The 13,009-nt window shown below is 37.2% G+C and overlaps 1 protein-coding gene and 1 non-coding gene across 15 annotated transcripts in view; both read right to left on the reverse strand.

Moving 5' to 3' along the window:
- Positions 1 to 13,009, reverse strand: part of DMD (dystrophin) — a 2,269,491-nt gene that overhangs the window by 1,768,187 nt on the left and 488,295 nt on the right. For all 14 annotated transcript variants that reach the window (XM_050777140.1, XM_050777144.1, XM_050777148.1 and 11 more), the window contains exons 3-4: positions 5,279 to 5,371; positions 350 to 427 (exon numbers count right to left, since the gene is read on the reverse strand). In XM_050777140.1, coding sequence (XP_050633097.1) covers positions 350 to 427; positions 5,279 to 5,371 — 171 coding nt within the window. The remainder of the gene's footprint in view (positions 1 to 349; positions 428 to 5,278; positions 5,372 to 13,009) is intronic.
- LOC126947065 (small nucleolar RNA U13) lies at positions 3,440 to 3,538 on the reverse strand. The gene has a single exon (XR_007722910.1). It is a non-coding gene; the product is annotated as a small nucleolar RNA U13 (small nucleolar RNA).

The raw sequence follows: 13,009 nt of genomic DNA on the forward strand, positions 1-13,009 counted from the left end.
CATCTCAAAAAAAAAAAAAAAAAGAAAAAAGAAAAAAAAGAAAAAGAAACCGAGTTCACTGCAGGACTTTGTCCAAACACAGCTGCATGAAGTAAAATCTGAAAACAGAGCAGCCTATCAGGCCTGGTCTATGCCTTTCCCTTCCCTCTGTGGCAGCATGCATTTGCTTCCTCAATTATATTAGCCACAATCAGACATACACGAATTACAACATGTGCTCTCAAATAAGAACCGGTCTGATTTACAAGAGAATTCGAGATACTTCCTCTGCATGTGGGGCCAAAGCCCTCACTCAAACATGAGGCATGCTGTCTCACAGCATCCAGACCTTGTCCAGGGCACTACTTACATTATTGTTCTGCAAAACCCGCAGTGCCTTGTTGACATTGTTCAGGGCATGAACTCTTGTGGATCCTTTTTCTTTTGGCTGCGAACAAGACAAAACAGTGTTCACTGTCCAGCAGAGAGACCGACAATCTACTAGAAATGAAACCATTTATGAATTTCACTATTAAGTTTGAATATTGTAAATGAACACAGCCTGTGAGGCATTAATATCATGAATCTAAATACTTTGGGCTAATCGTCCTTGGCCTGGTAGATTTTTAGCATAAACCAACCACTCTTTAAGAATGACAACACTTTTTCTTTGCAAAGGCTATTTTGGTATGATTGTTCCTTCATTCTACAGCTCAGTTGGGGATTACTGCATGACCACCAATGAGAGAAACATCAGCATGAATAAAAACATCTTCTAGTAAGATAGAAATACAAGTTAATTCCCAAACTTTTCAGGAAAATTTAAAGAAGATTTGACTCTAGCAAAATTATATAAACCAAATAGGGTTAAATAAACCTTTTCTGCAAAGATTACCTTAATTGTCCTTGTCATTGGAAGCTCTAAACCTCAATCATCTTTGGTTCCCTAATTTTATTCTCAAGCCCAAGAGTTGTATCTTATCCTGTAATTTTTAAACCAACATCTGCATAGTTCATTGCAATATACAAATTAACTCATTTATTAAGTTGTAGAGTTTTAGAAATTCTACCATTATGATACCTGTTGTATTTACTTTTTATTTTCATTTCTTTCACCTTACTACCAAGCCCTTATTAGCTATTGCCCAGAAAAATATAACCTCATTCCCTTCTCTTCTCACTCACCATTTGTTTCATCCTTCCTGCATATCGTCAACAATGATGTTCCTGAAGTAAGCCCACTGCCAATGCAAACCACTTGCAAAGTTCTCATCTAAACATTTGGGTGATTATAGTTAACAGTTAAGGGCAAGAGCTACAAAGCTGGCTGTCTGGGTTCAATTTTCAGCTCTGCCATTTTTGTGCTGTGTGACCTATGTAAAAAACTTAATCTCCCTGTATACCAGTTTTCTCATCTGTTAAGAATGGACTTAATGAAAATATTAGCAAGAGGCATACACAAATTACAACATGTGCTCTCAATAAGAACTGCTCTGATTCACAAGAGAATTTGAGATACTTTCTTCTCTGCATTTGGGGCCAAAGCCCTCACTCAAACATGAAGCATGCTGTCTCACAGCATCCAGACCTTGTCCAGGGCACTAGTTATTATTCATATTGCTCAAACCATTGTACATATGGTTTCTGGGAGGATTTAGTGTGTTAATATGCATAAGGCACTTAGATTGGTGCTTGTCACACATATTTGGTACAACATTAATATTATTGATTTTGTAGTATGTGCCAAGTACTTTGAATGCACTACCTTCAATCCCTGTCTTGCAAGGCAGTTAGTTTCATCCCCATTGTACAGAAGTGAACCTCAGGTTAAAATATCCAATATATAGATTACCATATAACTAATCATTGATGGAGCCAGGACCCAAACTTTTGTCTGTCTGTAGAGCCCAAGTCTTGCAAATTTATTTCCTTCTTCTCTACTTACCTTGTGTATGTACCAAACAAATAATCTATTTCTATTTCTTGCATTTAACTCCTATACTTTCCAACAATACTCCTGATCTTTCTCAAGTAGTTCCTATCATTTGCACTGCCTGCTGAACAACCCAAATTAAGCTAAAGCCATCTTCCTCTCCAAGGTGACTTGCCTGATATCCTTTATAACACAGTATTGATATCTCATTCCTTTGATTTCATAAAACATTAAGGCTAACCTTATGAACCAGAATCTCCATTTTTACCTGTTAGATTTTCCTCCAAGAATGTTAGAATGATATTGGTTTATATTCTGATATTTTCCCCACTTTCCACCAAAAAGAGGAAGAAAAATAAGGCCATAGAAAGACATTAAAAAAAAAAAAAAGCAACAGCCAGACATGGTGGTTCACACCTGTAATCCCAGCATTTTGGGAGACTAAGGCAAGTGGGTCACTTGAGGTCAGGAGTTCGAGACCAGCCTGGCCAACATGGTAAAACCCCATCTCTACTAAAAATACAAAACCTAGCCAGGCATGGTAGAACATGCCTGTAGTGGCCGAGGCAGGAGAATTGCTTGAACCCAGGAGGCAGAGGTTGCAGTGAGCCAAGATCATGTCACTGACTCCAGCCTGGGCGACAGAGTAAGATTCCATCCAAAAAAAACAAAGTGTGAAAGAAAAGCAGCAAATAACCAATCTTCTTTTGTATATACAGATAGCACACAAGTTTAATGGTAATTATAGGACTTAAAGTTTTGAAAATAATTATTCAGATCCATCCTCTGCCCAGTAGACAAAAGCCATATATTTCCTTTTAATCAGTTACATAATTATAGTCATAAGATTTAGCAACATTCTCCTTTGTATATCATACTCACATTAAATGTACACATGTGCATATGTATTAGAACCAAAGATAGTCTCTTTTAAAAAGCTGCAGTTTCTGATCCTGAAGTGGGAACTTAAAATCTGCCCCTATTAGAGTCTCCTTGAGGAGTATTTCCTATTTTATGATTGTAAGGCAAGTACCTTCCTTTTAACCCTGGGGATGCTCTGAGCCAATAATCCAAATGCAGATGCTTCTGAGTAGAATACTAAAAATGTCTGTCCAATAGTATACATGGACTCCCGTTAGGAGAAGATGTATCTCTCTAGAAATGTAGAATTCAAGACAAGGTATACAGAATTGGAGTCGTGGGATTGGAAGCATTCGTTAGAGAGGTGATTCTGCTTTACGGGAAAGGCAAGATCCTCAGACCATGGCTGACAGGTCTGTGATTAGGACAAACAATGGTGTACGAATTCTGTTAGTAGCAGTATCTGAAATTATGTAATCTATACTGGCATGTGTAAATGTTTGGTGATTTTTCGCTACCTGGCCAATCTCATGGATATTTTGTTTGATACTTTTTTCTTTAGTGCTATTACTAATTAGGTTCATTTTGTATTAGTGTCTATGTATGTATGTGCATAAATGAAAATCATGTGGATTTTTAAATTTTGCCAAAATTATTTTTTCTTCATATCAGATGGGTAGTGTGCCAACATCCTAAGTTTAGAGGAAGGCATATCTCAAATCTAAGTATAAACACCCAAATCATGCTTATGAATTACAAAAGGATCTGAAATTATCTTAAACATTATGTCTGTACGAAATGTGTTAACTCTGACAAAATTTCTTTGGGTGATACACGGGTTGACTCAGTCAGGAAAATGACCAGGAAGGATTGTAGCACAGGAGAAGTGATTATGCAGATATACTTGGAAGTGAAAAGACAACAGACTCATACAGAGGGCCAGGACAGGCTGAGTAAGCCATAATCTTTGAAAGATTTTTTCATGAACATTTGGAAGACACTGGGACTTCTAGTATTCGGTAACTGAAAGTAGGACTGACTCCAGAATTCAGGAGAAATGATATACACAGAGACACACTGATTTCTATAAATATATTACATATCCATATATATGTAAATTGTTCACATAGGAGATGAATTATACACAAATGTATCTCTAACTAGTGAAATTAAGACTAAGTTTACACGATGACCTCAAATTGGCTCAAAGCAAACAGTTCAGCTATAAGGCAATAAATCTGATTTTTCCCCTGGACTGAAGTTATTATTTCAATATGTCATCAAGTTGTTCTTATATTAGTACAAGTTCAGACTTCTTGAAAATATATCAGTTTTAATATTAATCTCACATACTTGAAGATAATAAATGAAAGCATAAGGGATGTCTCTTCTCTATAGGACTTCAGGATTTAATTGAGGAGGGATGTCAGTCATACACTAAAAACAAGACAAAATGGGCATTCTGTGGAATTTGAGAGGGAAAAAAAAATCAGCAAAGGTAATGTGGGAAAAGCTTTACTGAGGAGAAATCAAGGTTTCTGGGAGACTGTTTGGGTAGACAGAAGTACAGAAAGAAATGGAGGCAAGTAAAACAATGTAGGCAAAAACCCAGAGATACCTGACAGCATATACTGAGAAAAAAGTGGCTTAGCCTAAGAGTTATAGGAAGCAGGTTGGGGGAGATAGCATTTTTGCTAATTGACTTTGGACGACAGCTTCAGTTTGTATAATAAAACAAAATCTGTGTGTGTCTGTGCGTGTCTGTGCATGTGCTGGGGAGTTGTAATGAAGGGCAAAGATAAGAGATGAAGGCAATAATTTAGCAGAATTTGATAGGTAGAACAGTTATTTATGACTGTAGACTGGGGGCTTAAACTCTACTTTTTAGAATAGCAATCTAAGAAGATTATTTCAGGGGATTTCAATTTGAGTTCTTCTCCCCCCCCGCCCCCCCGCCGCCCCCAGTGTAAGATCTTGATCAGCATGAATTAATTGATCTGTAACTGTGTATATCAATCATGTATCTTCACAGGAATTCTGTGAAGTTAGACAAGATAACAGTTCAGGAGGAAGTGATATTCTCATCACATATGCTGTCACGTATTACACTATAATGCCTGTACTTTATTATGCTATCCCCACATTTATAAATACAGGTTCATTGTAAAATAACTTCAAAATACACAAAAGTACAAAGATAATTTTTGAAGTCATTATGTATAAAAGCCTTAAGATATTTGATAAGATAGATACCAAGTAGTAAAATTGAGTAATATCTATTAATATAAATTGTATTACTGAAATTTTTACCTTATTTTTCTGCAGGTGGTAGACTATGCCAAATGAAAATCCTACGAGGTTGCTTTACTAAAAGGAATAGGTATTGCTAGTTCAATCAGCACTGAGTAAGTTAATTTTACTAGATCTCATATAACTATGTTTTCAGTTTCTGGTCTGAAATTCTACTAAGTTTAAAGTTAACTTTCTTAAAATTAAGTCACATACCAGTTTTTGCCCTGTCAGGCCTTCAAGGAGGTCTAGGAGGCGTCTCCCATCCTGTAGGTCACTGAAGAGGTTCTCTATATGCTGCTTCCCAAACTGAAATAAAAAAAATATATACTCAATGTAACAAAGCACACTTCCAATGATATTTTCACGATTCTGCCTTTTGAAAACTAAAGTTATATTTAAGGATAATTAGTGTGTATAATTATCTACCAAAGATGATGAAGAAAGGAAAGTTCAAATGACAAAAAAAAATTAAAAAATTTGATCATAGATCAAGTCTATTTGAATTATTTTGAATAGCAAGATAGGAGATTTATAGCCTAAGTGATCTAATTAATTCACTTAAATGAATATAGATTCTGTGAAGGAGAGAAAAAAATAGGAATGATCAGGCAGTTAGGGGTAAAGGGAAAAGTAAATACGCAAAGCAGCAAAGACCACACAAATCTACCTGGGTGGGTACATAAAGTTTAACCATTCTTGGAATATACAGAGTATTCAACATCCTCATCACTCAGAACATGCTTGCTGTGCATACACTTTTGGCATGCTGATTCAGAATGACCTATGCTCCTACTGGATAACTCAAATTTTAGGAATATCAGGTTTAATTAGGTTTGAAACAAGCCTGAGAGCTTTTCATCGATTTTACTAAGTTCTTTGGCTCAGGAATTATACTAAGGAAAAATAGTCAATAATGTTTAACATTTTTGAAGTAAATACTCACGAGAGAGACTGTTAAGTGAGTGGATTTCACAACCGTTGTGGCATTTCTGAGATTAGCAGTAACATACTCATCTTACATGAGACACTTAGAGGTTAAGTATGTGGCTGTTTGTCATGAAACTAGAATGGGGTAAAGCCAAAATTGTGTCTCAGATCTGTCTAATTCTGGGTTCTTGTTCTTTCAAATCTTATGTTGCCTTCCTTGTCCTTTTATAATCTACTATTTGATTATCTTTCAAACATTTGTCTATCATATTTCACCAAATCGTTTTCTGGTTAAAACCCTACAATCCCCATGAGGTAATTCCCAGATTTTTCATCACCTAAGTTATCTAGAAATCCCTTATTTAATCAGTCACAGACATATTGAGCATGAATAAACCTGAGCTAGGTACTAAATCATATCCTAGTACATCAGACACAGGCCCAGACCCTAAAGAACTTAGAGTCCAGCAGAGAAAATATTCCTAAAAGGTACTATTACATAGAAGCATTAAAAAGGACTAAAGAACATGAACAGTGGGAACACTCAAGCCTTGGGATCAAGAAATACTTTCCAAAAAATGTCAGGTGATGGGTCTAACATTAGCCTTTGGGTGACTGTGCTCTTTTTCATGTACTTCTTGGATCACACATAAACTTTGAATTTCACACAAGTCAAGAAAATCCCTGGTTTCCAGGCAAAAGACATCCCTGAAACTTCTGAAACTTCCACGATTAAAGACATAGGATCATAGACTATTCCTACAACTAGGTAGCCATTTCAATGACAAGACCTGTCAATGCCTGGGTACTTCACACAGACAACAATGATCCCTGCAGTCAGTCAACCAGTCCCTGTGTACCCAGCTTTGTGAATCTAGCCACATATATACTTAAACAAAAATTAACTGAGTTATTCTTTTGAAATTCTACTCAAATAGATCCATTTTAAAATTCCATGGGAAAAAGAACACAAAACCCTAACATGCTAGAATTTTTAAAAAGTAGCTTTACTAGGAGGAAGGAAGAACAAGACGGTCCAACAGAACCTTCCAGCAATCATCTTTCCCGCTACCGCTGCTACAGAAACACCAAATTGAACAGATATCCACATAAGCACGCACCTACAGAAGAACCAAAAAATCAAGTGAGCAAATCACAGTACTTGATTTTATTATCATATCAAAAGAGGCACTGAAGATGGTAGGAAAGACAGTTACAAATTGCCAACACCACCCCTCCCCCATCCCCTGGCAGAGACCATGTCACATGTAGACCATCTGTGTGCTTACAGGAGGGAGGACACAGGATTGTGGGATGTAGCACTGGAACCCAGTGCTGCCCTGTCACAGTGGGAAGCAACACAGGGCAGAGTTCATTAAGTGCCTGTGGAGGAAACATTTCAGACCAGCCCTATCCAGGGAGCTTATCACCCATCTCAGCAGTTAGAACCTGAGTTCCAGCTAGTCTCACCGCTGTGAGCTCAAGCACTTTGGGATCCTAAATAAACTTCAAAGGGAGTCCCGGCTACAAAAACTGCAATTCCTGGGCAAGTCTTGGTGCTGCGCCAGACTCAAAGTCAGGGGACTTGGTGAGCACACAACCTAGTAAGACACCAGTGCTTATACCACCCCATCCTCTAAACCCCTGGCAGTGCAGCTGACAACTTTGAGAGAGACTGCTTCCTTCCACTTGAGAGGATAGGGACAGTAAAGAGGACATTGTCTTGTAACTTAGACACAAGCTCAAACACAGTAGAATGAGGCATCAGGCCGAGTCCTGAGACCCCCCCATTCCAGGCCTGGGCTCCTGAGTGACATTCTTAAATACACCCTGGGCCAGAAGGGAACTTGCTACCTTCAAGGGAAGAATCCAGTCCTGGTAGAATTCATCACCTGCTGACTAAAGGGGTCCTTGGGTCTGGAATAAGCAGCAGCAGTAGCCAGGCAGTATTCACCAAGTCTTGGGTAAGACTCAGAGCCAAGCTATCTTTGGGTGTGGCCCAGGACATTCCCAAGTGTGGTTGCCGTGGGGATATACTCCTTGTGCTTTTGGAAAGGAGAGGCAATAGAGTGCACTTTGTCTTGCAGCTTGGGTACTACCTCAACCACAATCAGGTAGATCATCAAGCAAGCTCCTGGGGTCTCCGATTGCAGGCCTTGGCTCCTGGATGGCATATCTGGACTCACCTGGGGCCTGAGGAGAACCCACTGCACTGAAGGAAGAGACCCAGGCCTGGCAGCATTTACTACTAAACTAAAAAGCTCTTGGACCTTGAGTGATTCTTCTGCTTATGAAAAGGGACAGGAAGAATGGGACAAACTTTGTATTGTGGCTTGGGTGCCAGCTCTGCCACAGTAGAATAGAGCACCAAATAGATTCATAAAGATACAACTTCAGGACTTGGCGCCTAGATGGCAATCCTGGACCTGCCCTGGGCCTCAAGGGCACTCACTGCTCTGAAGGGAAGGACACAAGCCTTGCTGGATTTGCCACCTGCTGTCTTAAAAGTTCTTGGACACTGACTAAACACCATCATTAGGCAGTGGTTGCTTTGGGTGAGACCCAGTGCTATGATGGCTTCAGGTTTGACACAGCACAGAAGCAATGGTGGTGGTAACAGGAGTGCTTATGTCATCCCTTCCCCCAGCTCCAAGCATCTCAGCATGGAGACAGACTCCTGTGGAGGTGCGGAAGGTGGGGGAGAGTAAGGGAAGAGAACAAGAGTAATCTAGAAAATTCTCTTGGATCTTAGAGGTCCCACCTTGGTGGTCTTGGGTATTAGTCTACAATAATTAAAACATTACTTGGCTTGGGGTGCCCCCTAATACAGATATGGCTGTAGTACCAAAAGACTTATATTCAACACTCCATTCTCTTTTGATATTTGGAAAGCCTTCACAAGAAGGATGGGTTCAAACGAGCAGATTGTGAATACTATAGTAAATACACAACTCTTTATACACAGACTTGCCCATACACAGACAAACATCCACAAGTATCAAGACCATCCAGGAAAACATGATCTCACCAAGAGAACTAAAAAAAAAGGCACCAGTGACCAATTCTGGAGTAACAGATACATGACCTTCACAGACACAATTCAAAATAGCTGTTTTGAGGAAGCTCAACAAAATCCAAGGTAACACAATAAATTCAGAATCCTATCAGATAAATTTAATGAAGAGATTTAAATAATTTTTTGAAAATCAAGCAGAAATTCTGGCATCGAAAAAAATCGACATTGAAGAATGCATCAGAGTCTGAACAGCAGAATTAATCCAGCAGAAGAAAGGTTTAGTGAGCTTGAAGACAGGCTAATTGGAAGTACAGGAGGAGACAAAAAAAAAAAAAAAAAAAAAGCAAGCAAGCATACCCACAAAATCTAGAAAGTAGCTTATAAAGGACAAATCTAAGTGTTATAGGTCTTAGATAGGAGGGAGAGAGATCAGGGTAGAAAGTTCAAAGAGATAATAGAACTTTCCAAAGTTAAGACAAGATATCAATAATTCAAATACAAGAGGTTGTAGAACACTCAAAGACGACTACGTCAAGACATTTAATAATCAAACTCGCAAAAGTAAAGGATCAAGAAAGGATCCTAAAAGCAGCAAGAGAAAAGATACATTCCAAAAAGCTTCATAACTAGTAATAGACTTCTCAGCAGAAAACTTACAGGCCAAGAGAGTGCCATGCCTTATTTAAAGTGCTGAAGGAAAATGCCCTTTATCCTAGGATAGTACATCCAGTGAAAATATCCTTCCAAGAAAGATAAAAGACCTTCCAAGACAGAAGCTGTAGGATTTCATCAACACCAGACCTGTTCTACAAGAAATGCTAGAGAATTTATCAACTGGAAAGAAGAGGACCTTAACTAGCCAGAAAAACCATCTGAAGGCATAAAACTAAGTACAGACCAACACAAAACTATTATAATACTGTAATTGTGGTGTATGAACTACTCGCATCTTGAAGACTAAAAAAACGACTTTTAGTTACTAAGCAAAAATAACCATAATAACTTTAAGACATCAACAGTATAATGAGATATAAACAGAAACAACGAAAAGATTAAAAGAGATGAAGTATAGAGTTTTTAATTAGTTTTCTCTTTGCTTTCTTGTTTATGCAACCAAGGTTGTCTGTTTGAAATAACGGGTTATAGTGTTTGTAAACCTCATGGTAGCCTCAAATAAGAAGATACACAAAATGTAAAAAGCAAGAAATAAAAACATGCCACTAGAGAAAACTCTTCTTCACTTAAAAGGAAGACAAGATGGAAGGGAAAACCACAAAACAACCAGAAAATAACAAAATGGTAGGAGGAGTAAGTTCTTATCAATAAGACAATGTAAATGAAATAAACTCTCCAATCAAAAGACAGGGACAGAATGGTTTAAAAACCAAAAAAAAAAAAAAAAAAAAAAAAAAAAAAAAAAAAAAAAAAAAAAAAAAAAAAAAAAAAAAAAAAAAACCACCACCACACACCAAGACTCAATCTGTTGCCTACAATATGCACTTTACCTACAAAGCCACAGACTTAACATTAAGGGATATAAAAAGATATTCCATGTCAACAGCAGTAGCTATCCTTAGACAAAATACATTTCAAGACAAACTATAAAAAGACAAAGATCAACATATAATAAAGGAATCAATTCAGCAATAAGATATAATTGTAAATTATACGTACCCAACACTGGAGCACCCAGATATATAAAGCAACATTATTAGACCTAAAGAGAGCTGGAAACCACAATACCCCACTTTCAGCCTTGGACATAATCAGGTAAAAAAAAAAAAAAAAAAAGTCAACTAGGAAACATTGAACTTAATCTGTACTACAGACCAAATGTACCTAATAAATATTTACAGAAAAGTTCAACCAACAGCTGCAGAGTGTACATTCTTCTCATCACCACATGGAGGATTCTCAAGGATGAGTCATATGTTAGGCCACAAAACAAGTCTTAAATTCAAAAAACTGAAATGTAAAGCATGTTATATCTGACCACAGTTGAATGAATTGAGAAATCAGTAATGAGGAATTCTTGAAACTATACAAAACACAAGGGAATTAATCTATATTCTCTTGAATGATCAGTGGGTCAATGAAGACATTAATAAGGAAGTTATAAAATTTCTTGAAACCAAAATGGAAATACAACATATCAAAACTTATGGGATACAGATAAATCAGTACTAATAAAGTTTACAGCAATGAGCACCTATATCAAAAAAAGAGTAACAATACATCTTAAAGAACTAGAAAAGCAAACCAAACTCAAAATTAGATTGAATCAAGAAATCCAAAACCTGAACAGACCAATAAAAAGTAATGAGATCAAAGATGTAAAAAGTCTCCCAGCAAACAAAAGCCCAAGACCTTGATGGCTTCACTGCTGAATTTTACCAAACATTTAAACACGTAATATTCAAACTATGGTGAAAAAGAGGAGGAGGAAGTACTTCTAGACTCATTCTATGAGGCCAGTATTAGCTTGACACGAAAACCAGACAAAGACATCCAGAAAACAAAACTAAAGGCTATTATCTCTGACAAATACTGATACAAAAATCCTCAATAAAATACTAGCAAACCCAATTTAACACAACAGTAAAAAGGTCATTCATCATAACCAAGTGGTAATTATCCCAGGGATGCCAGGATGGTTCATCATATGCAAAAAAATCAATGTGAAAGATCATATCAACAGAATCAAGGACAAAAACATTATGATTTCAATAGATGTTGAAAAAGCATTTGATAAAAGTTCAACATCCCTTCATGATAAAAACCCTCAAAACTGGGTATAGAAGCAGCATACCTTAACACAGTACAAGCCACATATGAGAAACCCACAGCTAATTTCATACTGAATGGCGAAAACTTACATGACTTTTCTCTAAGATCTGTAACAAGGATGCCCACTTTTCACCACTGTTTAACATATTACTGGAAGTCCTAGCTAGATCAAAGAAAGAAAGGGCATCCAGATTGAAAACAAATAATCAAATGATCCTTGTTTACAAAAGTAGGAATCCCATTACCTGACTTCAAATTATACTACAGAGCTATACCAACCAAAAATGCATGCTCATGGCATAAAAACAGACACATAGACCAATGGAACAGAATAGAGCCCAGAAACTCCACAGACCTAAAGTAAATTCACTTTTAACAAAGGTGCCAAGAACATACACTGAAGAAAAGACAATCTCTTCAATAAATGGTGCTGAGAAAACTGGATATGCAGAAGAATGAAATTATACTGTTATCTCTTGCCATATACAAAAATATCAAATCTAAGTGGAACAAAGACTTAAATCGAAATCCTCAAACTATGAAACTACTACAAGAAATCACTGGGAGAAAATCTCCAAGACACTGATCTAGGCAAATATTTCTTGAGCAGTACCCCACAAGCACAAGCAATCAAAGCAAACATGCACAAATGGGACAGCAAGTTTAAAAGCTTCTGCACAGCAAGGAATATAATCAACAAAGTGAAGACACAACACAGAGTGGGAGAGAATACTGGCCAACTACCCACCTGACAAGGAATAACCAAAATCTATAAGGGGCTCAGACAACTCCATTGAAAAAATATATAATAATCTGATTGAAAGATGGGCAAAATATTTGAATAGAGATTTCTCAAAAGATGACATACAAATGGCAAAGAGGAATATGAAAAAGTTGTCACTATCATTGATTAGATAAATGTAAATCAAAACTATAGAGATATCATCTCAACCCTGTTAAAATGGCTTATATCCAACAGACAGGCAACATCAATGCTGGTGAGGTTGTGTGGAAAAGGAAACCTTAGTACATCGTTGGTGGGGAGGAAAAGTAGTAAAACCACTGAAGAACTGTTTGAGGTTCCTCAAAAAACTAAAACCAGAACTACCATATAATCCAGCAATCCTACTGTTGTGTATATACTCAAAAGAAAGGAAATCAGTATGTCGAAGAGGTATCTGCACCCACATGTTTATTGCAGCACTATTCATAAT

Source organism: Macaca thibetana, chromosome X (assembly GCF_024542745.1).
Source record: "Macaca thibetana thibetana isolate TM-01 chromosome X, ASM2454274v1, whole genome shotgun sequence".
NCBI classification, from domain to species: domain Eukaryota; kingdom Metazoa; phylum Chordata; class Mammalia; order Primates; family Cercopithecidae; genus Macaca; species Macaca thibetana.